Source organism: Capricornis sumatraensis, chromosome 8, assembly GCF_032405125.1.
Source record: "Capricornis sumatraensis isolate serow.1 chromosome 8, serow.2, whole genome shotgun sequence".
Taxonomy (NCBI): domain Eukaryota; kingdom Metazoa; phylum Chordata; class Mammalia; order Artiodactyla; family Bovidae; genus Capricornis; species Capricornis sumatraensis.
Window position 1 is genome coordinate 110,833,703 of NC_091076.1, and position 22,511 is coordinate 110,856,213.

At 46.5% G+C, this 22,511-nt stretch overlaps 1 protein-coding gene across 4 annotated transcripts in view; it reads left to right on the forward strand.

The window, feature by feature from the left end:
• Nucleotides 1-22,511, forward strand: part of ABCA6 (ATP binding cassette subfamily A member 6) — a 62,749-nt gene that overhangs the window by 20,401 nt on the left and 19,837 nt on the right. For 2 of the 4 annotated variants that reach the window (XR_011145149.1, XM_068976058.1), the window contains exons 12-26: nt 730-788; nt 4,294-4,404; nt 4,804-4,979; nt 5,267-5,386; nt 7,206-7,344; nt 8,615-8,705; nt 10,491-10,630; nt 12,067-12,183; nt 13,622-13,805; nt 14,826-14,992; nt 15,692-15,825; nt 16,750-16,887; nt 19,690-19,797; nt 21,428-21,601; nt 21,827-21,940. Coding sequence is in view for 3 of the 4 variants with exons in the window: in XM_068976058.1 (XP_068832159.1) it covers nt 730-788; nt 4,294-4,404; nt 4,804-4,979; nt 5,267-5,386; nt 7,206-7,344; nt 8,615-8,705; nt 10,491-10,630; nt 12,067-12,183; nt 13,622-13,805; nt 14,826-14,992; nt 15,692-15,825; nt 16,750-16,887; nt 19,690-19,797; nt 21,428-21,601; nt 21,827-21,940 (1,972 nt within the window). In the remaining variant the exon portion in view is untranslated. The remainder of the gene's footprint in view (nt 1-729; nt 789-4,293; nt 4,405-4,803; nt 4,980-5,266; nt 5,387-7,205; nt 7,345-8,614; nt 8,706-10,490; nt 10,631-12,066; nt 12,184-13,621; nt 13,806-14,825; nt 14,993-15,691; nt 15,826-16,749; nt 16,888-19,689; nt 19,798-21,427; nt 21,602-21,826; nt 21,941-22,511) is intronic. The other 2 variants (XM_068976059.1, XM_068976060.1) reach the window with 2 other exon arrangements.

Genomic DNA, 22,511 nt, shown 5'->3' on the forward strand with positions numbered 1-22,511 from the left:
AGAAGTGTGTGTGTGTGTGTGTGTGTGTGTGTGTGTGTGTGTGTGTGTTTGATGAAGCAATCCCAGGTGACACAGTACTAAAGAATCCGCCTGCCAGTGTAGGCAATAACAGGGACACAGGTTTGATCCATGGAAGGCCCTCTGGAGGAGGAAATGGCAAGCCATCCAGTATTCTTGCCTGGAGAACTGCATGGGCAGAGGGGCCTGGCGGGCTGCGTCCACGGGGCTGCATAGATCCGACATGACTGAGCACACACATTTACTTGGCTGCACTGGGTCTTGGTTGTGGCGTGCAGGATCTTTCTGACCTTCTTTGATGCATGTGGGATCTATTGCTGTGGCGTGTGAACCCTTAGTTGTGGCTGTGGGATCTGGTTCGATGACCAGGGATCAAACCCAGGCTCCCTGCATTGGGAACCTGGAGTCTTATCCACTGGACCACCCGTGCACGCTCAGTCGCTAAGTCGCATCTGACTCTTTGCAGTCCCATGGACTGTAGCCCACCAGGCTCCTCTCTCACCCTAATTGTAACTTTCTAAAGGGGCTCTTTAATTTTCCCCCTTAGGGGAAGCGTTTAGTCACATATAAGTCTTGGTCTTTCTGAGTAGACTGTTATGTCATCTTTTTTCACATAAAGTTGGCTGCCTCTCTGTAACTCAAGTTATTCATGATCTGTACAATTTTAACTTTTCTATTGGCTACCTAAGCACCCATTTTTTTTCATTTCAGAATCAGAAATGTTAAAAAAGTATATAAAGAAAAGACTGGAAAAGTGGAAGTACTGAAAGGTAAGGAAAAGCTTGCATTGTTTCATTGACTTCTTAAAAAAATGGAAAAAGTTCAGTGTAAAAAATTACAGATTATAGATAAGCAAAACAGAAAAAAGTACAAACAGCCCACCTCCACTACCTGGAAACTCACCGCAATTAAGAATTGGATGTAAAAGCCTTCCAGATGTCTCATGGATCTACTTATCTACAAAAATGGAAGCATACAAAGAAAAATGTCACTTTATTTTAAAAGATGACTTTGCCATTAGCAATACTTTATTGTATTTGCACTGTAAGGAAAGAATATCGAGACTTAAAATGGATAAATTTTTATACTAGTCAAGGAATATACATAGTTCATATGTACTGGCAAGATTCAGTTCAGTTCAGTTCAGTCGCTCAGTCGTGTCCGACTCTTTTCAACCCCATGAATCGCAGCACACCAGGCCTCCCTGTCCATCACCAACTCCCAGAGTTCACTCAGACTCACGTCCATCGAGTCAGTGATGCCATCCAGCCACCTCATCCTCTGTCGCCCCTCCTCCTCCTGCCCCCAGTCCCTCCCAGCGTCAGAGTCTTTTCCAGTGAGTCACTCATCGCATGAGGTGGCCAGAGTACTGCAAGATTAACATAAGAGAAATAACACCTTTGTTGCTATTCTTGTGTAGTTGCTAAGTTGTGTCTGACTCTTTGTGACCCCATGGACTGTAGCCCCCAGGCTCCTCTGTCCGTGGAATTTCCCAGGCAAGAATACTGGATGGCTTGCCATTTCCTCCTCCAGGGCATCTTCCCGACTCAGGGGCTGAACCTGGCTCTCCTGCGCTGCAGGCAGATGCTTTACCCCTGAGCCACAAGTCAGTACCCTACAATAACCATAGTTTATGATTTCTAGTGAACTGACATATTTGAAACTGAGTATTCTCACAAATATATTTTTCTATGACAAACAAACGTTTGTAGGAAGCATCAAAGTTAGTGGTGACATTTCATAGAGGACAGCTTGCTGTATAGATAATTATTTTTAGGAGGAATATCTTTTTAGAAGAGACAGAAGCCTTAACAGCTAAAAAAGGGAGAGCCGTCAGCCCTCCCAAGGTTGCAAGTTCTCGGTCCACTTTGCTTGCGTTACATTTATTTTCTAATAAATGCAGATCCCTTAGCTCAGTTTTACTTCTTCCTTTGAGAGTATGTCTTCCCTTTGAAAATTCAATGTACTTGTGTAAACATGTTGGGTTTTTTCCTAGTTGATGAAAACAGTTGTTATTCACATTCCCTTCTGCATCTTTTAAAAATGTCTCCTTATATTATGCATTTAAGATGGATAAATGGAAAGACTCCCACATGTATTTCTTCCTGACAGTTGAATTTTATTTTTATCCGAAAGCATCTAAACCTGTGGTTTCTTTTTTAAATTATAGCCAAAGACACGTTAAAGTATTTTTAAATGTCTCATTTCAATTTTCACAGCCCAGTATGAACCGCTTTTGCCCTCATCAATATGTCTAAACAGTTCCAGCTTCTGCAAGGATATGTTCTATTTTTTAAAGTAGCAGAAGCTTAAACAACTTTAAGGCATCGAACATCAATAGGTGTAAAAATATATGAAACAACCCATTGGAGTTGCTCTTCGGGAAGTAAAGGTGGTGGCTGTCCCTCTTGTCTTTCTCCCCCAAAAGGCAGCTGGTTCATGCGGCCACTGGGAACGACTTTGAAAACATGCCCTTGAAATAACTTGTCTGTAGTGAAGGACAGGGAAGCCTGGTGTGCTGCAGTTCATGGGGTCGCAAAGAGTCAGACACGGCTTAGCGAGTGAATAATAACAACAGTCTAATAGCTGAATGGAGTTAAATAGCACTCCCTTCTAGGGACATCATGACTTACTTAACTCACACACTAGTGTATGAAATTCAGTTTGTTTTCAGTTTTTACACTGTCATAAAAACACTATCGTGAACATTCTTGCTCAATCTTTGTAAAGATTGCTAATAACTTCCCGAATAAAAATTTCTAGAAACAGAATTATTCAAATGGGTCCATATTTTTAAGATTCTTGGTTGAAGGACCAAATCATTTCCTTCCAAGATTATAAAAATTCATACTCCCACAAGCAGTTATTAACAACAAAAATAATAGTAGCAACGAACACTCCAGGCTTATTGAGCACCTAGTGTGTCCTGAGAAGAATGCTCAGGGACCCGCCTGGACGTTTCCTTTAACCCAGGAGATCCTGACTCCTCTTCCACTTCACATATGAGGAAACTGAGGCTTCCGTTTCTTTTTTCAGATCGTTTGTGTAATTTTCGGGATAACTAGCGTCCCTTTTATCCTTGAAAACACTGATCTTTCCCCTTTAAAAACAATGAGCATAAGATGTGTTAGTGCCCTTCTTCAGTTTTCTCCATATTGTTTATTAATTAACTCATATTTGTGACAGATTCGAAAGCTTGTTTCATTGATTTTAATTTCTTATCTTGACTTTGGTCCATTTTAGGTTTCTTTCTGATTCTATTGGTCAGTGTATTCTACACCGATAATATATTATCTATTAGATTTTCTCCACTGTATAACTGTATTACTAATATCTTAATTATTATGGTTCTCAAATATATTTTAATATCTTGCAGCCAAGACTGATCTCTTACTATTCTGCAGATTTTCCTGATCATTTGAGTCTATTCTTCCAATGACCTTTTAGAATCTTTCAGTCAAATTGCAAGTGAGGGTTTAATGGATTAGATTACAACAGGAAGCATTTTCTCTTATAATTATTTTTTACTAGTATATTTAATAACTGAGTAAACCAGCCTTATAAAGTTTTGTCTATCATCCAGATAGAAAATAGATGAACTGAAATTTCAGTCCAGTCATTAAATCCAATATTGTTAGAAAGTAGGGCACTTATTTTACCTGAAAGACCTTGATCATTTAGATATGGTGTTTTACAAGGTTCTTAAGAATTTCATCTTGTTCTGTTCAACAACTTTCTGTAATGAAGTTTGGATTTCACATGGTGGCAAAGCAAATAAATAAAAAATAATATCTCAAAGAAGTTTTAGCTCAATGATTTTTCTATTGACATGAAAACACAATGCTTTTAACAAAAGAATACAAAAATGGAATTAAGGTGAAATACAGATTTTTGGTGAATGTGTTTTAAAAGATAGTTAATGCCATGAAAAAGGTTTATGATTAAATATTTGAAAAGGCAGCCTAGAAAAAAAGACAAAGTTTATAAATATAGTTACATAGTCATATGTGCAAATATACACATGATACAAATGTATTATAATGAGGCTATTGGGAATTATGGTTGATTTTTATCTTAAGTGATTGTGCTTATTTCTCAAATATTCTACAGTAAAGATGTTATTTTAGCAACCAGGAAAATACTGAACATTATGTATTTTAAACTGTTGAAATGCTTCAAAAGCACAATTAACATAAGGTGTCTTGTTCTGTTTTTAGAAATGGCCCTATCTATTGCCCTCTTATTTATAATGCTGATGTTTTGTTCTGAAAACAGGCTTGTGCTTTGACATCTACGAAGGTCAGATCACGGCAATTCTGGGTCACAGTGGGGCTGGCAAATCGGCGTTGCTGCGCGTCCTTAGCGGGTCGTCTGTTCCAACAGAAGGTGGGCAAAAGACGCTTCCCAAAGGCGAGCAGCCTGAGTGCGGGATGGGGCCGTGTGTGCCTTTTCATTTTCAGGTTGTAATTTAACCGCCTTAGAGGAAGTGATGTTCGTTTATCTAAAGCTGTTTACCAGAGCTACAGGATTTTATAGATATTTTCGATTTCCCAAATTTGCATGAAAATCCTGATCTTTGTTGCTGTGTGATATTTCAGGGGAGATACTGTGTATACGCTATTCTCAACATCTATGCTGAGAGTAGTTAGTGGTTGCTAATAAATAATAAAATCATCATTTTAGATGCTTCTGAATATATGCCAATATTTTCCTAAATAAGATCTACAGACATTAATAAAATGTATTATCTGACCAGTATTAAATTATTTTAACTTCTATTCTTAGGATCAGTTACCATCTATAATAAAAATCTCTCTGAAATGCAAGACTTGGAGGAAATTCAAAAGATAACTGGTGTTTGTCCTCAATTCAATGTTCACTTTGACACGCTCACTGTAAAGGAGAACCTCAGGCTGTTTGCAAAAATAAAAGGAATTCAGCCAAAGGACGTGGAACAAGAGGTACACGGGTGTACTCAGAGTCTCTGAACTGCCGCCCATTTGCCAAGTTAAATCAGTGATTTACTGCTCTCTTGTAAATGAAATGCAGGCAGTGAGATCCTTTAATATATATTATATATATACATATGGGCTTCCCTGGTGGCTCAGCTGGTAAAGAATCCACATGCAATGTGGGAGACCTGGGTTTGATCCCTGGGTTGGGAAGAACCCCTGGAGAAGGGAATGGCTACCGATTCCATATAATATGAATCATCTTGGATTTCAAGCTTTGTATATTTCTTGTCTAGGTACAAAGAGTTTTACTGGAACTGGACATAGAGAACATTCAGGATAATCTTGCTACACTTTTAAGTGAAGGTCAAAAAAGAAAGCTGACCATTGGGATTGCCCTTTTAGGAGATCCTCAAGTAAGTGAGATTATACATGAGGAGGATTGCGGAGTGAGCGTCAGGACAAGGTCCAGCTCGTGTGTGTGTGTGTGTGTGTGTGTGTGTGTGTGTGTGTGTGTGTGTGTGTGTGTGTGTGTGTAGTAAAACATTTTACTGTAAACACAGATGATTCTTCCTCCTCCTCCTTCCGCTTCTTTCTCTCGTCCTTCTTGAAACATAACTGACCTACAGCACTATGTGACCTCCAGGTGCGCGGCACCGTGATTTAATATTCCTGTGCGTTACAGAATGACCGCCACCATCAATCTAGCCATCTGCCATCGCGCAAAGTAGCTGGGATACTGCTGACTCTCTGCCCCGTGCAGCACGCTGGCCGGGGCTCGTTTACCTGCAACTGGACGTTGCTGCCTCTCAGTCTCCCTCACCTGTTTCACCGTCCTCCCACCCCGCTCCCTTCTGGCAACCACCTGTTCCTTCTCTCTGCCTGGGAGTTTGTTTCTGTTTTGTTCTGTTTGCTAGTTTGCTTTGATTTTTAGATTCCGCATGGAAATGGGGTCATGCAGCATTTGTCTTTCTCTCTCTGACTTCTTCTGCTTAATACCTAGAGCGCAATATGCTCCAGGTCTATCCCTGTTGTCACAAATGCAAGCGTTTATTCTACGTTTGGCTGAGTGATATTCCACTATAGATACATATATATGCCACGTCTTCTTTATCCATTCCCTGTCGATGGACGTTTAGGTGGCTTCCATATCTTGGATACTATAAATAACACTGCAGTGAACATAAGGACCCATGTGTCTTTTTGAATTAGTGTTTTGGGTTGTTTTTGTGGATTTTTTTTTTGAAAAATACAGAAGTAAACTTTCTGGATTGTATGGTAGTTCAGTTTTCAATTTCAGCTTTTGAGGAAACCCCATACTCTTTTCCATAGTGACTGCACCAATGCACATTCCCAGCAACAGTGCACAAGGGTCCTATTTTTCCCACATCCTTACCAATATGTGTTATTCACTGTCTTTCGGATAAGAGCCATTCAGACAGGTGTGAGTGATATATCATTGTGATTTTGATGTGCGTTTTTTCCCCTGATGGTTAGTGATGTTGAATAGCTCATGTGTCTGTTGGCTATAAATATGTCTTCTTTTAAAAATGTCTGTTCAGATACCTTGACCACTTTGTAATCAGGTTATTTTTTTTATATAGAGTCGTGTGAGTCCTTCGTATATTTTGGATGTTAATTCCTTATTGGTCAAATCATTTGCAAGCATCTTTTCCCACGTGGTAGGCAGCCTTTTGGGTTTTTTGATAGTTCCCTTCCCCCTGCAAAAACGCTTTATTTTGGTTTTATAGTTATTTCAGTTATCTATTTTACTTTAGAATTTATTCTTATTTATTTTTTAATCTTTTGGCCACACCACATGGCCTGAGAGAGCTTGGTTCCAAAGCAGGGATCAAACCTGCGTCCCCTGCATTGGAAATGCATAGTCTTAGCCACTGGACTGCCAGGGAGGCCCCTGCAAAAGCTTGTGAGCTTGATGCTGCCCCATTCATTTATTTCTGCTTTGGCTTCCCTTGCCTGAGGAGGCGTATCCAAAAAAATACTGCTAAGACCAATGTCAAAGAATGAAGCTCTTCTTTCACCCCTGAAAGTGGTCCAGTTTTCGTTACCATGTATCCAGAGAGAGCATACCATGCGTCACCGTGAGTGTTAGTATATTGGACACGAGTGCTGGGCAGCCATTGTTTGGCACGGTTTTTATTGTTTCCCGTGTTCTACTGTGGAGACAGCTAACAAGGTCGAGAGAAATGGTGTCTATATCTTCATCCACCGTAGGTTTTGCTATTAGATGAGCCAACTGCGGGATTGGACCCTTTCTCAAGACATCGAGTGTGGAGCTTCCTCAGGGAGCGCAAAGCAGGCCGCGTGATCCTCCTGAGCACCAACCTGACGGATGAAGCGGACATCCTGGCTGGTAACTGCAGCTTCTGTCTCAGTCTGACAGTGAAGAATTCGGGAGGCGTGGATTCCCAGGGCAAGACTGCTGCTCTTGCTCCCTCAGCGTGTCTATACGGCACAGGAACCCGGGGAATGACTGCCGTCTCGTCCCCCTGCAGCATTCCTCCGGCTCTGCGTATGCTGGGCTGTGGGCGCTAATGAACCCGTGCGGACAGCTTCTCAGATCAGCTCCGATTAGTTTCAGCATCCCAATCTCCTTTCATGCCTGTTTGGTTGAAAATGTCCCCTCATTTTTTATCATCCAGAGTAGAAAATATGCTTATGGAATTTATGGTTTGTTTATTTTTTTTTTCAAGAAGTATCAGAGGCCACTGACGTAGACTGGAATGCAGAAGCTCATTTTTTTTAATTAATTTAATTTTCTAACTTTTTATCTTCTTTTGGAGTATAGTCGATGAGCAGTTTTGTAATAGTTCCAGTTGCACAGCAGAGAAATTTAGCTAAACATATCAGTTCAGTTCAGTCGCTCAGTCGTGTCTGACTCTTTGCAACCCCATGGACTGCAGCACGCCAGGCCTCCCTGTCCATCACCAACTCCTGGAGCTTGCTCAGACTTATGTCCATTGAGTTTGTGATGCCATTCAACCATCTCATCCTCTGTCTTCCCCATCTCCTCCTGCCTTCCATCTTTCCCAGCATCAGGGTCTTTTCTAATGAGTCAGCTCTTTGCATCAGGTGGCCAAAGTATTGGAGTTTCAGCTTCAACATCAGTCCTTCCATTGAATATTCAGGACTGATTTCCTTTAGGATGGACTGGTTGGATCTCCTTGCAGTCCAAGGGACTCTCAAGAGTCTCCTCCAACATCACAGTTCAAAACATACATTTATCCATTCTCCCATGCAGAAGTTTATTTTATTTACTTTTAACTTTATTTTATACACAATAACATTTAAAAAATTTTTTTAAACATTAAAATCATTTTGTGTTGGGGTATAGTTGATTAACAGTGTTGCAATAGTTTCAGGCAAAAGGCAAAGGGACTCAGCCGTACATACACGTGTATCCTTTCTCCCCCAATCGCCCCTCCCTTCTAGGATGGCAGAAGCTCATTTTAAATGCGTCCATTTCTGTGCACGTTTCATGCTTTTAAAAGCTCATGAGATGGAGTTAGGCCCTCGCAGGACACTTCTTTGGAAATCTGAGTCCTGGCACCCCCCACCCCATGTTTTCCACACATTGAGGAGGTGATGACCCCGTCTTCCCTCTCTCGCTTCTTTCTGCTCAGATAGGAAAGTGATCCTGTCCAACGGGAGGCTGAAGTGTGCGGGCTCCTCTGTCTTTCTGAAGCGAAGATGGGGTCTCGGCTATCACCTAAGGTAAAGGCACCGAGGGTGGCCTGGCTCTGTAGACACATCTTCAGTGATGGGCTGTCTCCCAGGTGGGCCGCCCTGAGAGAGACTGGGACCTCACGCTTCAGCTTGCTCAGCTGGGTTGGTCCGGGTCTGCCGCGTGCTCCTCCGTATTCTTGTTGCCTGCATCTTCCCCAGCGCTGAGGACGGGGCAGGCTTCAAAGGGAGAGGCCCTGGCGGACTGATGACGGCCTCCCGGACCCCCGTCCAGGCTAAGGCATGGGTGGTCTGACCTCGTGGACCCCCGTCCAGGCTGAAGCCATGTGTGGTCTGACCTCATGGACCCCTGTCCAGACTGAGGCCGCGGGTGGTCTGACCTCATGGACACCCGTCCAGACTGAGGCCGTGGGTGGTCTGACCTCATGGACCCCCATCCAGGCTGAGGACATTGGGTGGTCTGACTTCATGGACCCCATCCAGGCTGAGGCCATGGGTGGTCTGACCTCATGGACCCCCATCCAGGCTGAGGCCATGGGTGGTCTGACCTCATGGACCCCCATCCAGGCTGAGGCCATGGGTGGTCTGACCTCATGGACCCCTGTCCAGGCTGAGGCCGTGGGTAGTCTGACCTCATGGACCCTGTCCAGGCTGAGGCCGTGTGTGGTCTAAGCTCACGGACCCCCATCCAGGCTGAGGCCATGTGTGGTCTAACCTCCTGGACCCCAGTCCAGGCTGAGGCCATGGGTGGTCTGACCTCATGGACCCCCATCCAGGCTGAGGCCATTGGGTGGTCTGACCTCGTGGACCCCCATCCAGGCTGAGGACGTTGGGTGGTCTGACCTTGTGGACCCCCATCCAGGCTGAGGCCATGTGTGGTCTGACCTCATGGACCCCTGTCCAGACTGAGGCTGTGGGTGGTCTGACCTCATGGACCCCCGTCCAGACTGAGGCCATGGGTGGTCTGACTTCATGGACCCCCGTCCAGACTGAGGCCGTGGGTGGTCTGACCTCATGGACCCCCATCCAGGCTGAGGCCATGGGTGGTCTAACCTCATGGACCCCGTCCAGGCTGAGGCCATGGGTGGTCTAAGCTCATGGACCCCCATCCAGGCTGCGGCCATGTGTGATCTAACCTCCTAGACCCCAGTCCAGGCTGAGGCCGTGGGTGGTCTGACCTCATGGACCCCCGTCCAGGCTGAGGCCGTGTGTGGTCTGATAGGCCTCGACCTTTTCCTGCCCTGAATCTCCTCAGCTGACCCATGCAGGACTCCGGTAGATGGCCATCCTTTCACAGGACATGAAGTCAAGTCCTTCCAGAAGCTACCACCAACAGGCAGTCAATCTGGAGACAAAGAGCGGAGGACTGTGTCTAACCAGCGAGTGTGTCCAGGCCAAACCAATACTTTTTGGAAAAAACCTTGATGATGAAACAAAACATGGGTGAAGGGCAGATTTCCCTATTAGACACTAATTTTTTCACATCTGCAGTCTGTTGTAATAATTATTTTCCCTAAGAAATCTCTTCTGCCTGATGTTCCTGCCTGCCTGTGTTTCTCTCCATACTTGACATACCATTTTAATCGCATTATTTATTTTTGTGTACTTGCATTTGGTTTGAGCTGATACATCTCTGTATAGATCCCAAGATTTTCCAAACTGATGACATCATTATTACTGTTATTATTTCCTCATTTGTTTGCTCCCTAAAGCCAAGTAAACTAATACACAAAGGCTAGAAATCTGATAAGAGCTCTGTTTTTGTGGCAGTGGCAGAGAAAACACAAATGAACTGTCTTTCCTTTTATATATTAGTTTGTACAGAAATGAAACGTGTGATCCAGAAAAAATAACATCCCTCATTAACCACCACATCCCTGATGCTAAATTGAAAACGGAAAGCAAAGAAAAGCTTGTGTATACATTGCCTGTGGAAAGGACAAATAAATTTCCAGGTAATTTAAGTACAAGTGCAAGGGGACAAACTTGGGAACAAGTGTTCACACCGTCATTACAGCTTTCATATGTGGTAGATTTGGATTTTGTTTGGGGTTGAGTTTCTCAAGGAGCTGAAGCTGAGATGAGAACTTCCAAGTGGAGCTGTCCAACGGCCAAGTGGATAGTTGGGTATGGGATACAGGAATTCAGAGAGCAGAGTGAGAGCTGAATCTGGGAACCGCTCACTCAGTGATTCGGGTTGAAGCTATCGAATCTGTGTATTAGATGGGCTTAATGCAAGGGATTGGATTAACGAGCAGGTGGCATAGGGCTGAACCCCCAGGAGAGAGTGGAGGACGGGTCAGAGTGCGGTGGGGATCCGCAGCCCCCGGGGCGGTTGGAGGAGAAACGAGAGTTTGCTCTTATTAACTCAAGGGAGAAAATGTTTCCAGAAGGTGGGTATAGTCAACAGCTTTGAATGTCACTAAATTTTAAAAAGAGAGAGACCAAGTTTAAAGAATAAAAACAAACTACTCCCCCCCCAGCCAAGAAAACGTATTCACTGAATTAAGAAAATTGGAATCACTGATGCTTGCGAACAGTAGCTTCTGGGCAGGTGGTGGGGGGATGAGGGCAGCCTTTGGGTCTGTGTAGGTTATGTGTGGATAGGAGTGACCAGCGAGAGAGCAGAAGAGACGGATCTTGGGAGCGGTGGGTGCTTTTGGTGGGAGGAGCAGGGGCTTCCCTTTCTTTGCTGTTGCTTGTCGTGTGCACGCACACACGTCTTTGCTCAGTGGGTGACCTTACAGCATTTTGGCATGCGACTTGGGATGACCGGGTGCTTGCAGACGCTGATGATGCAAGAGGTAAAAGGAGGAGGCAATTGGGGAGGTCCCTGAGAGCCCCAGAGGGGGAGGGGGTCAGGACCCAAATCAAAGAGGCGGCCGTGGGTGGCAGAGCTGCAGATCGCCCGGAAGGAAAGTCAGCAACAGAAGCGAGAACGCACAGTGATTGTGGGGCAACAGAGATTTGAGGGGCCACGGCGGTTTGAGGGGTGACGGCAGTTTGAGGGGCGACAGCGGTTTGTGGGGCGACGGCGGTTTGTGGGGCGACAGCAACTTGAGGGGCGATGGTGATTTGTGGGGTGACAGTTGATTTATAGGGTGTTGGTGAGAAGGTGGTGCTCTCTCTGATTGCTTGTCTTTCCTCGAAGTTTGCGGGCGCATCGTGAGCTGTAGGCAGACGATGGAGGCAGAGGGTTTGTGCACGAGGGCGGGCGGGTGGGGAGGCCTCCCACTTCATGTCGCAGAGGGAGTGCACCCTGGTGAAATTTTGCCTCCAAAGAAGGGGCTTCTGCACAACATTCGGCATCATCGTTCGGACAGGGGTCCATTCACTAGGCTTAGCTGTCGACGTGGAATTCAGATGTCTCTGTCCCCTCCTGTTGCCTTAGACCTTTTCGGTGACCTCGATGAGGGTTGCAGCCTGGGTGTGATGAGTTATGAGGTTTCCACATCAACTCTGAATGAAGTTGTCACGAAACTGGAAGAAAACTCAGTGGCTGAGCAAGGTACATCCGTTTGTATGCGTCATGGAAGACCAATGTCCAAATGGTCATGTGCCAGCTTAGTATCTAGAGTGTCTTGTGTGTGGCTCTCGCCAAGGAATGAGACACATTCCAGATCTGATTGTGCTGTTTGGGAAGGGCTGTCAGCCTTTTCCTCACGTCGTCACTAGGACTAAACACAGGTCCCTTCTTGGCACATCCCAGACTTCCCTTCAGAAACGATTCGCCTCCTCTTTTAGCTGCTGTCTCCTCTCCCAGAGAATCCCTGCTTCTTGGATGCTCTGAGGATGTCAGAGGCTCTCCAACAGGGTCATGAAGTCTGAGCAGATGTTTCTCGTCAAGATTGCCCTTGCCTTGTTCATATGCAGAGTTCCACCGAGCCCTTAATGGGGAAAAGGGTTCAATAATCTCCTGAGGTGTGTTTTGGTGGTGGTGGTGGTTTAGTTGCTAAGCCATGTCCAACTCTTTGCGAGCCCCTTTTATGTAAACCGCCAGGCTCCTCTGTCCATGGGATTTCCCAGACAAGAATACTGGAGTGGGTTGTGATTTCCTTCTCCAAGGGATCTTCCCAACCCAGGGACTGAACCCTGGCCTCAATTAGTGGGCCTCTCGCATTGACAGGCAGATCCCTTACCGCTGCGCCACCAGGGAAGCCCAGCGTGTGTTTAATGGACGATGATAGAAAGAGCTGCCGTTCTGCAGCCTTCGTGGCAGACGCTTACCTTCCTGTAATGATCTTTATGGGCTTTTCAGGTGGCTCAGTCGTCAAGAATCCTCCCGCAGTGCAGGATGTGTGGGTTCAGCCCTGGCCAGGAAGATCCCCTGGAGAAGGAAATGGCAACCCACACCCGTATTCCTGCCCAGGAAACCCCAGGGACAGAGGAGCCTGGCGGGCTACAGTCCTTGGGGTTGCTGAGTCGGAGACGGCTGAGCGACTAACAAGCAACAGAATAGCCTTTGTGACAGACGCCCTGGACACATGTTTACACCCCAGAGAATCAGGCCAACAGCAGTTAGATGCTTCGTCCCAAATCATGCTGCCCGTACAGCATGCACTTGGGAATCGGGTACCGATCTGGTGGTTTCAGATCTGACAATTTTTCTGCATAAAATTCTAAATAGATATTTAGGGATCCATGATTGGTTGTTCCTGTGGAAGAGATTTCTTGAAATCCTCAGAATATTGTCACATATGAGACCTTCTCTGTCTTTCCAAAGACTGGGCATAATGTGATCATCTTTCCTGAGCTCCACGTTTGGTATGAATTCACCGTGTTTATTGAATGTGGGCATCACGTACCTCATTTGTTTCTGACCTTCTTTGCTTTGTAACCGGGAACATTCTAAAACCACGTTTAATATTGTTACAAAGAGAAAGCTGTGGTGCCCATGATGCCGTTAGTAATGTGAGTGTATTCTGTGTGTGCGCGCGTGTGTGTAGATTTTGAACAAGAGGAGATGAGCAGGGACACGGGTCGGCTGCATGAGATGGATCCACCTTGCCCTTCTGCCCCCGAAACGCAGAAGGCTGTGAGCGTCGCGGGCCTCTGGAGGCTGCAGTTCTGGGCGATGGCACGGCTCCGTTTCTTACAGTTAAGAAGAGGAAAAAAAGGGCTTCTCACCCTGTGAGTATCGGGGCACGTGGCTTCTTAGACAGTGAGTGTCAAGAGAGGGTTAAACGGGAGGGAATCTGAAACTAGAATACGATTAAATACTACTCAGCCATAAAAACCTGAGCAATGTCGTGACAGTAGCAGGTGAACCCAGGGGCTGTCTAGTGAGGGGAAAACGTGAAAGACAAACAGAGCATGTTGTTTACATGTGGAATCTTCTAAAAAGGTGCAAACGAACTTATTTACAAAACAGAAGCAGAGTCGCAGAAGTAGGAAAAGCTTACAGCTGGCAAAGGAGAAAGGCTGGGGGTGGCAGGTGGGCTGGGGCCTGGGATGAACACACACACACACTACGTGAAAAATAGAAAACCAATAAGGGCCTGCCATACAGCAAGGGAGCGCCGCTCTATAATGACCCAGATTGGAAAAGAATTTCAAAAAGAGCAAAAATTAAGCTGCTATTGTGGATCTAAAAAAGACAAAAGCAGACAAGCCAACAAGAAGCCTGGAACACAATACCCCCAGCAGCGTTCCTGCCAGAGGATGGATAAATGTGGCGTTTGATTGCACCAACAGCGGGGACGCCCGATGGGAGGGCCTGAGCAGCCTTCTCCGCACGTCTGTTTCACTTTCATAGTTTGATAGCCTGTGCTTATATCCCAGTGCCAGGCTTCCCTGGGGGCTCAGCAGTTAGGAACCCGCCTGCCAGTGCAACTGACTCAGGTTCAGTCCCTGGGTTGGGAAGATCCCCTGGAGGAAGGCATGGCAACCCACTCCAGTATTCTTGCCTAGAGAATCCCATGGGTACAGTCCACGGGGTCACAGAGAGTCAGACACGACATAGGACTGAGCATGCGCCCACGCGTGGCATGTGAAGGTGTGACTTTCAAAACGTTAGCACCGATTATGGATGGCACCCAGCAAACACTTGTGAAATGTCTGGCTGAATAAACTAACTAAATAAACTACCTAATAAAAATAGCGCTGTCCTGTCACAGCGGCAGTCATACGGTGATATTGCTTTATTGACAGACTGTTCGTGTCTGGAGTTGCAGTGTTCCCTTTGATTGTGGAAAGCATTTTCTATGCTGTGTTGAATGAAACCACTGATTGGGAATTTAAACCTGAGTTGTATTTCCTCTCTCCGGGACAACTTCCCCAAGATCCCCGTACCAGCTTATTGATCATCAATAACACAGGTAAACAGAAAAACAAATTTTAAATCCAGAAAATAGTGATTTTTATTGTTAAATAGCACAGGTGGGGGGGAAGCAAGTTATAAGAGGGTAAAATGTGCGTTTAAACCTCACTTATGGAAAAGAGCTTGTGAGGGGCGGTGCATGTCTGTGTGACTTTGGAGCTGCTGGGACAGCCGGAGGGAGCCTGAGTCGCCCTGTAACTCATCTGACCCGCCAGTCTATCCGCCTGAGGATCCTCAGCTCTTCTGGGAGATGGAGACGGGTTTCTGTACTCACAGAAGCACTCGGTGTCCAGGTCTCTGTGTTACAGCAGCCTAACCACACCCGAAACGCTGTACACGCCGACTGATAGCGTGACGATGGCATTGTTATACCCTATGCCCCTCCAGCAAAATCTAGGAAGATTCAAGACCAATTAGAACCCATGATCTTGTTCCCCTAAATGATGGGCAGTTGGTTTTGCCTGACTGCTCACTTCAGTCTTCTTCGGTGGCTCAGTGGTGAAGCGTAAGATTTGATAACGGCAGACAGTGGAGTGGCTTCTCCTTTGCGGGCCGGCATTGTTATTCTTCTGCTGCCCGCAGAGATGCGCCTTTACACGGCATTCTACAAATCTTGACTGTGTGTGTGGTTTATTTTTAAAAAATGGTCACGCGTGTTCTTGCTTTCTGTGGCCTTCTGCTCTGGATTTCATGCTAGAATCAAACATTGAAGACTTCATACAGTCACTGAAGCATCAAAATATACTTTTGGAGGTAGATGACTTTGAAAATAGAAATGGCACCGAAGATCCGTCTTACAACGGGGCCATCATCGTTTCTGGCAAACAAAAGGTATGCGTGCCACTTGCCTCTTGTGTTTGGTTTTATGACAACCAGTTAAAGTGCTACGTTTTAGCTGACGTAAACACTGTGAAAAGTCAACCCAGCTAGTATACAGTGACAACTCAAAAACACGTGGGGTTATCACTGAATAAACCGTGACGTTTAAAGAAGTTGTCGTAAAACATTTTTATCTTAAATTTTGAATTATAAGATTTTTTACATTTGAAGGTACCTAGATATCATTACATTATTCAGACTCAGTAAAATATTAGACCTTCTGAGTACCAACCCCATTTAAGAAATCCCACTTAATGACGAACTACCCAAGTGATATTTTTATATATTGAGAAAATACATTAAACACTATAATAATCACATGAAATCTCTGGGAGGAAAGTGCTCTCAGTTTATTGTTCAATATGTTTCAATTTGGGTAAAAGAGAGCAAGTGATAATAGAAACCCTTTCGCAGGAATAAGACTGTTGAGAATACACCCCAATCCTAAGTAAGACTGAGTTTACATCCCAGTGGAAAGCTGGGGCCAGATTCCATGATTTTCCTACCCGGAAAGTCAGGGTTCCTTTGCTTGCTCTCCGAAAGCTCAGTGTCCCCTTGTCAGGGCCACTGTTGAATCCTGGTTGATGAAACTTCCTCGTAAGCAAAATGAGGATGAACGATTTCAAATCAGTGATGCTGATAAAAACGCATATTGCCAGCTGTGCTGTCTGCTCCACCAGAACCTGCTGTACATGACCTCATTTAAGCCATATCCCAGCCCATTCACTGTCCCCCCCCCACAAAAGAGAAGAGCGATGCTCAGAAAGGCCAGCTCACCCAGAGGTGGTCACACAGCCAGAAGCGCCACTGCCGAGCGCTCTCTTCTTCAGTGGCGTGGAACCAGCGTGACGCTGTTTGTCTTTGTTTCCTGGGAAGGACTATCGGTTCTCAGTCGTGTGCAACACCAAGAGGCTGCACTGCTTTCCCGTCCTCGTGAGCGTCGTCAGCAACGCGCTGCTTCGGATGTTCAATCAAACGCGGCACATTCGGACCGAGAGAAGTGCATACCCTTTGGTAAGCGCTGGGTTTCCTCGTTTACCTTCTTGGGGTGTTGAGTAATTGCTACAGGTCCTCTGGGGCGTCAGTCCTAAAAACTGTTTCGTCTAAATTTTTCAATCAGGCTATACTTGGCAACATATGATTTTTCCTAAGTTATTACTAAAGGGTTTGCAGGAGGGATATTTCCCAGTATTCTGTGATAGTCTCCTATGGAATCTTCTGAAAAACTACAAGCTTGACTGCAGAAGTGTCTTGGAGACAGAGAGTGAGTCTGTATGTGTGTGTGTGTGTGTGTGTGTGTGTGTACAACGGGTTGGAAGTTGGGAGCCCTGGTAACCAGCTTTAGAATCTTGTAAAGCCAGTATCACTTGGTGGTGGACCCTTCATTGACTCCGCGGCTAGTGGGTTGACTGAAATGAAGGAGAATCTGCTCGCTTTGGGGCCATCTTCCTTCGGATCCGTCCCTTTACTCACCCATCATTGCTCTGCATCGCAAGGGTGTCTGATACCCAGAGCCACGTTCTCAGGGGGCTTTGTCAGCCAGCTGTAGCCTGGATTTACACAGCAGAAAGCAGGGATCGGAGCCAGGAGGGCAGAAAGGCCCCACACCGTGGGCTCCGGTCACAGCACCCCCCCTTCGCCTTCTAACCCGGAAGGGACCACGGCTTCCTTACCCTTGTTTCCTCCACTCTCCCCACCCGTGCAACCCTTGCGTGATTGACTTCCCTCTGTTTTAAGTACTGAAGGTGGCGAAGGCTTTCTGATTAGACCCCGACCGGTGCCCTGGAGGGATCTCCCAATGTGGACCCTGCCTGTTCCAAACCAGGAGGTTGGGAGAGCCAGAAACGCGATTGGAAATGGAGCCATCAGAGGCGTGAGCCCGGTCTGTGACGGAGGGCTGAGCTCAGTCTGGGCCTCCACTGCCTTATGGCGCTGGGCGCACACACGGGGCAGACGGGGCAGACTGAGCTGAGCTGAAGCCGCTGCTGGCCGTGAGCGCTGGGCAGTGGCCAGACAAGGGGGTCTGAAGGGACCCTGCAGACAGGGGAGCCACCAGGTAGACCGAGGGGGCTACAGCCCCTCTTGGTCATTGAGTTTCCTCATTTTATTGCGTATTTGTTCAGGATCAAAATGGACCAAGGCCCCAAGGTTATTCTCTTAGACATCCCCGGAGGTGCATACCTTTCTCCTTCCAGCCACTCGCAGAAAGACAGTGACGTGTTCTCCCATCTGCTGAAACGTTAGAGTTTGTAGATGTAGCTTCCAAAGCCTGAAGGAAAGTTTGAGAATGATTTTGAGATAGGCTACTACTGCCCTGGCCTCCTGTAATTAATCCTGGAGGCAGCCCTGTACCTGTGTGTACTAAGTCGCTCAGTCGTGTCTGACTCTTTGTGACCCCAAGGACTGTAGCCCACCAGGCTCCTCTGTCCATGGGATTCTCCAGGCTGAGACTGCAGTGGGCTGCTGTGCCCTCCTCCAGGGGATCTTCTGGACCCAGGGATCAAACCCAAATCTCTTTACCTCTCCTGCTCTGGCAGGCGGGTTCTTTACCACTAGCACCACCTGGGAAGCCCCCGCCCCGAGCTGAAGGCCAGACTCAGACACCGGTTTGCGGGAAGTGAGTTCAAGTTTCTCTCTTTGATGGTGGGCTTTGTGCAGAGGGGTTTCCTTTCAAGTCTGTGCTTCAGAAGCTCCCACTCAGCTACCGGTATCTTCACCTCCTCATCACTAGGTTTGCTGGGGAAGACGGTTGCTCAGGCCTGAATGACCAACTTCTCTCATTGCTCCTCAACCATTATTTTTTGTATTGTGGTTTAAAAGAAGTCCCGTAACACAAAACCTTACCATCTAGTCATGTCTTAAAATGTCTTTATTTTTGATTGAAGGATAATCGCTTTCCAGTATAGTGTCGGTGTCAACACGGACCAGCCATCGGCATACATAGACCCCCCCCTCCTGAAACCCCCCGTCTCCCACCGCACCGCACCCCCGAGGCTGTCACCTCTGTTTCAGCCCCCTGAGCCGCACAGCAGATTCCACCAGCTATCATTTCATCTAGGCGTTTTTAAGGGTGCACTTCGGAAGTGCTCAGTATATTCACACCGTCGTGGGTCAGATCTCCGGAACTCTTCTGTCCTGCGGAATTAGCGCTTTATCTCCGCCAAACAAGACTCCCTGCTCCCCGCCCCTCACGGCCCCTCCTGACCCCCATTCTGCGGCTCTTTCTGGGAATCTGACCAGCACACGTGTCTCGTGCCTGGCTTCCTTCCCGCTTCCCTGACACCCCCTCAGTTCACGCGTGTTGCAGCGTGCGACAGGACGTCCTCCTCTAAGGGTGAACGATTCTGCTCGTGCACACCCGTTCGTCTGCCTGAGGACTCGTGGCTGCTTCTGTCCCCTTGGCTCGAGTGAACAGCGCTGCTGTGAACAGTGCGCGTGGGTCTCTACTTTCCGTTCTTTCGATACGTGCCCTGAAATGGTTCTGAGTCATTTTTCACTTCTCGGAGTTGAAGCTTCACGTTGGGTGACCAGGAGCTTCTCCCCGGCCCTGCCCCCGGCCTCCATGGGTGGAGATCGAGGAACTAGCTGTGCGTGTTTGATTTTTCGGTACTTCCAGAAGCACGGGCTTTTGTGAAGATCGGTATTGCTTTCCTTTTTTACAAATGCTCACTGGCTTTAAGCACGTCACTGTATGGATGTGGTTAATGAATTGTTTTGTTGAGGCGGCATCGACTTGCACCGTCATACCACGGCTTCCGGGTGTGACTCCGTGCTGCTTCTGGTCGTGTGCCCACCAAGCGTGCCTTCTGTTCACAGGACCATGTGCTGCTCTGGACGGGGCTCCCCCAAGGCTCGTTCTTCTTGTTTTTTGTCACGTGCAGCCTGTCTCCTTACATCGCCATGAGCAGTGTCAGCGATTACAAAGTAAGAAGAGGGAGGAGGGAAGAAAAACGCCGGGGCCCCAGTCATTCTGTGTCCAATGCCATGGGGTTCTCACAGCAAAACACTGGACCGTGTTTAACTCAGATAATGCAGTTCAATATTATTTCTATCAAGTCAGAAAAGTTCAGAGAAGGCAATGGCACCCCACTCCAGTACTCTTGCCTGGAGAATCCCACGGACAGAGGAGCCTGGTGGGCTGCCATCTCTGGGGTCACGCAGAGTTGGACACGACTGAGCGACTTCACTTTCACTTTTCACTTTCATGCATCGGAGAGGGAAATGGCAACCCATCCAGTGTTCTTGCCTGGAGAATCCCAGGGATGGGGGAGCCTGGTGGGCTGCCGTCTATGGGGTTGCACAGAGTCAGACACGACTGAAGCGACTTAGCAGCAGCAGCGGAAAAGTTACTTCTAAAAACACAAAGCGCTTGTGACTTCAAAATGATAGGAAAAGGGCAACAGTCTGGCGGGCACTCAAATTAATCTAAACCTTCAAAGGGGAATGTGATAAAACTTTCAACCATATTATTTCCTAACCACAGGGAAGAAATCATTGATACTGAAATCGAGGACCACAGTTAAGACTTTAATCCACTTGCCATTGTGCAGAATACAGTTTTTTGGTTGTATTTGTGTTGGGTCACACCCATTATGGAGGCAAGACAGTCCTATCAGATTTAAACAGGTCATCTCTTACCATCTGAGTCAGTAATTATCCAGGAGCATATTTAGATAATGGAGAATCTACTGTTCTCGGGATGACACAATAGCATTTCTTCTGAAGGAGACTGATTCGGACTTTGATCTTTAGGAGGCTACTGTTCTATTTATTCTTCACACCTGCCAGATAAAACAATTCTCGTGTTTAAACGTCCACCTTGATGCAACTGGCTCTTCTATCATCGGCTCCCTAAAAGCGGTGCACACGTAATTAAGATATTGCAAAAGTGAAAGTGAAAGTCGCTAAGTTGTGTCCGACTCTTGTGACCCCATGGACTATATAGTCCATGGAATTCTTCAGGCCAGAGTACTGGAGTGGGAAGCCTTTCCCTTCTCCAGGCCATCTTCCCAACCCAGGGATCGAACCCAGGTCTCCTGCATTGCAGGTGGATTCTCTACCAGCTGAGGCACAAGGAAAGCCCAAGGATATTGGAGTGGGTAGCCTGTCCCTTCTCCCATGGATCCTCCCAACCCAGGAATTTAACTGGAGTCTCCTGCATTGCAGGCAGACCCTTTACCAACTGAGCTAGCAGGGAAGCAGATTAAAATATTAAATTTTTAAAAATATTAGATTTTTTTTAAAATTTAGGGACTTCCCTAGTGGTCCAAGTGGTTAAGACTTCGCCTTCCAGTGCATGGGGTGCAGGTTCAGTATCTGGTCAGGAAGCTAAGATCCCGTGTGCCTGACAGTGAACAAACAAAAATAAAACAGAAGCGGTGTTGTGACCAGTTCAATACAGTCTTCACAAAATGGTTCGCTTCAAGAGACTTAGATCTTTTTTTTAATGTATTAGAATATTAGATTATATTTACCGTTGAGAATCACCTGATGTGCTTTTTTTTTGGATTTGAATTTCAACTGAATCCATGTTTCTGCTGTGGTTTTCCATCAGAAGAGAACCAAGTCCCAGCTGTGGGTCTCTGGCCTCTTCCCCTCTGCGTACTGGTGTGGGCAGGCGCTGGTGGATGTCAGCCTCTACAGTCTCATTCTCCTTTCCATGTATTTGATCTTCTACCTAGCGAACATGGTGTACATTTATCTCACAAGTCGAGTTATATTTGCTTTGGTAAGTAACAGTGGCACAGACAATATCTTACACAGCAACTCCTAGTAAACTTTCACGCTGATGTGGTTTCATACAGTCACGACGTTTCCATTTTTAGTTTGTCAGACACCCAAGCAGAACCCTGCAGAGTGCGTGTGTAATGAGAACCGTAAGCAATGCTTGTAACCTCTCCCTCAGTTACTGCTTCATTTCTTTGACTGTGCTGTCTCTTCCTATCGTCTTCAGGTTGTCATGACGCTTGGTTATGCAGCTTCACTTGTCTTCCTGACATACGTGATAGCGTTTGTTTTTCGTAAGAGGAGAAAAAATAGCGGCCTTTGGTCATTTTGCTTCTATGTAGTAAGTATTTACACAAACAGTTCTTTTTTAAACTTTCAGCGTAACATTAAAGACAGTCACGTTTGCCTTGAGCAATGGGGACAACCAATACCTTAAAATCACACCCTAGAGAGGGGAGCGAGTGTAACATGTTACGGAGTCAGTGATGTTCCTGGAGAATTCGTGTACGACCTTGACTCGAATTTACAGAGAAGGTTCGTGTGCCATGCCTGCTATGTCGCTCCCTCCTGTCCGACTCTTTGTGACCTTACTGTGGCCCGCCAGGCTCCTCTGTCCACGGGATTCTCCGGGCAAGAACACTGGAGTGGGTGGCCATTCCCTTCTTCCCTGCCCAGGGATCGAAATTGTCTCTCTTGCGTCCGCACTGGCAGGCGGGCTCTGTAGTAGCGCTACCTGGGAAGCCCCTGGGGTTGCAGAAGAGCTGGACGTGACCGAGCGACTAAGCACGTAAGATCGCGGAAAACTTGGACGGAAAGGTTTTATCAAAACTCTGGGGCTGCCTGATCCGAGCATTTCAGGTGCCTTTTAGCTGAACTCCTCAGCTGCTGGCTGAATGTCTGTCTTGCATACA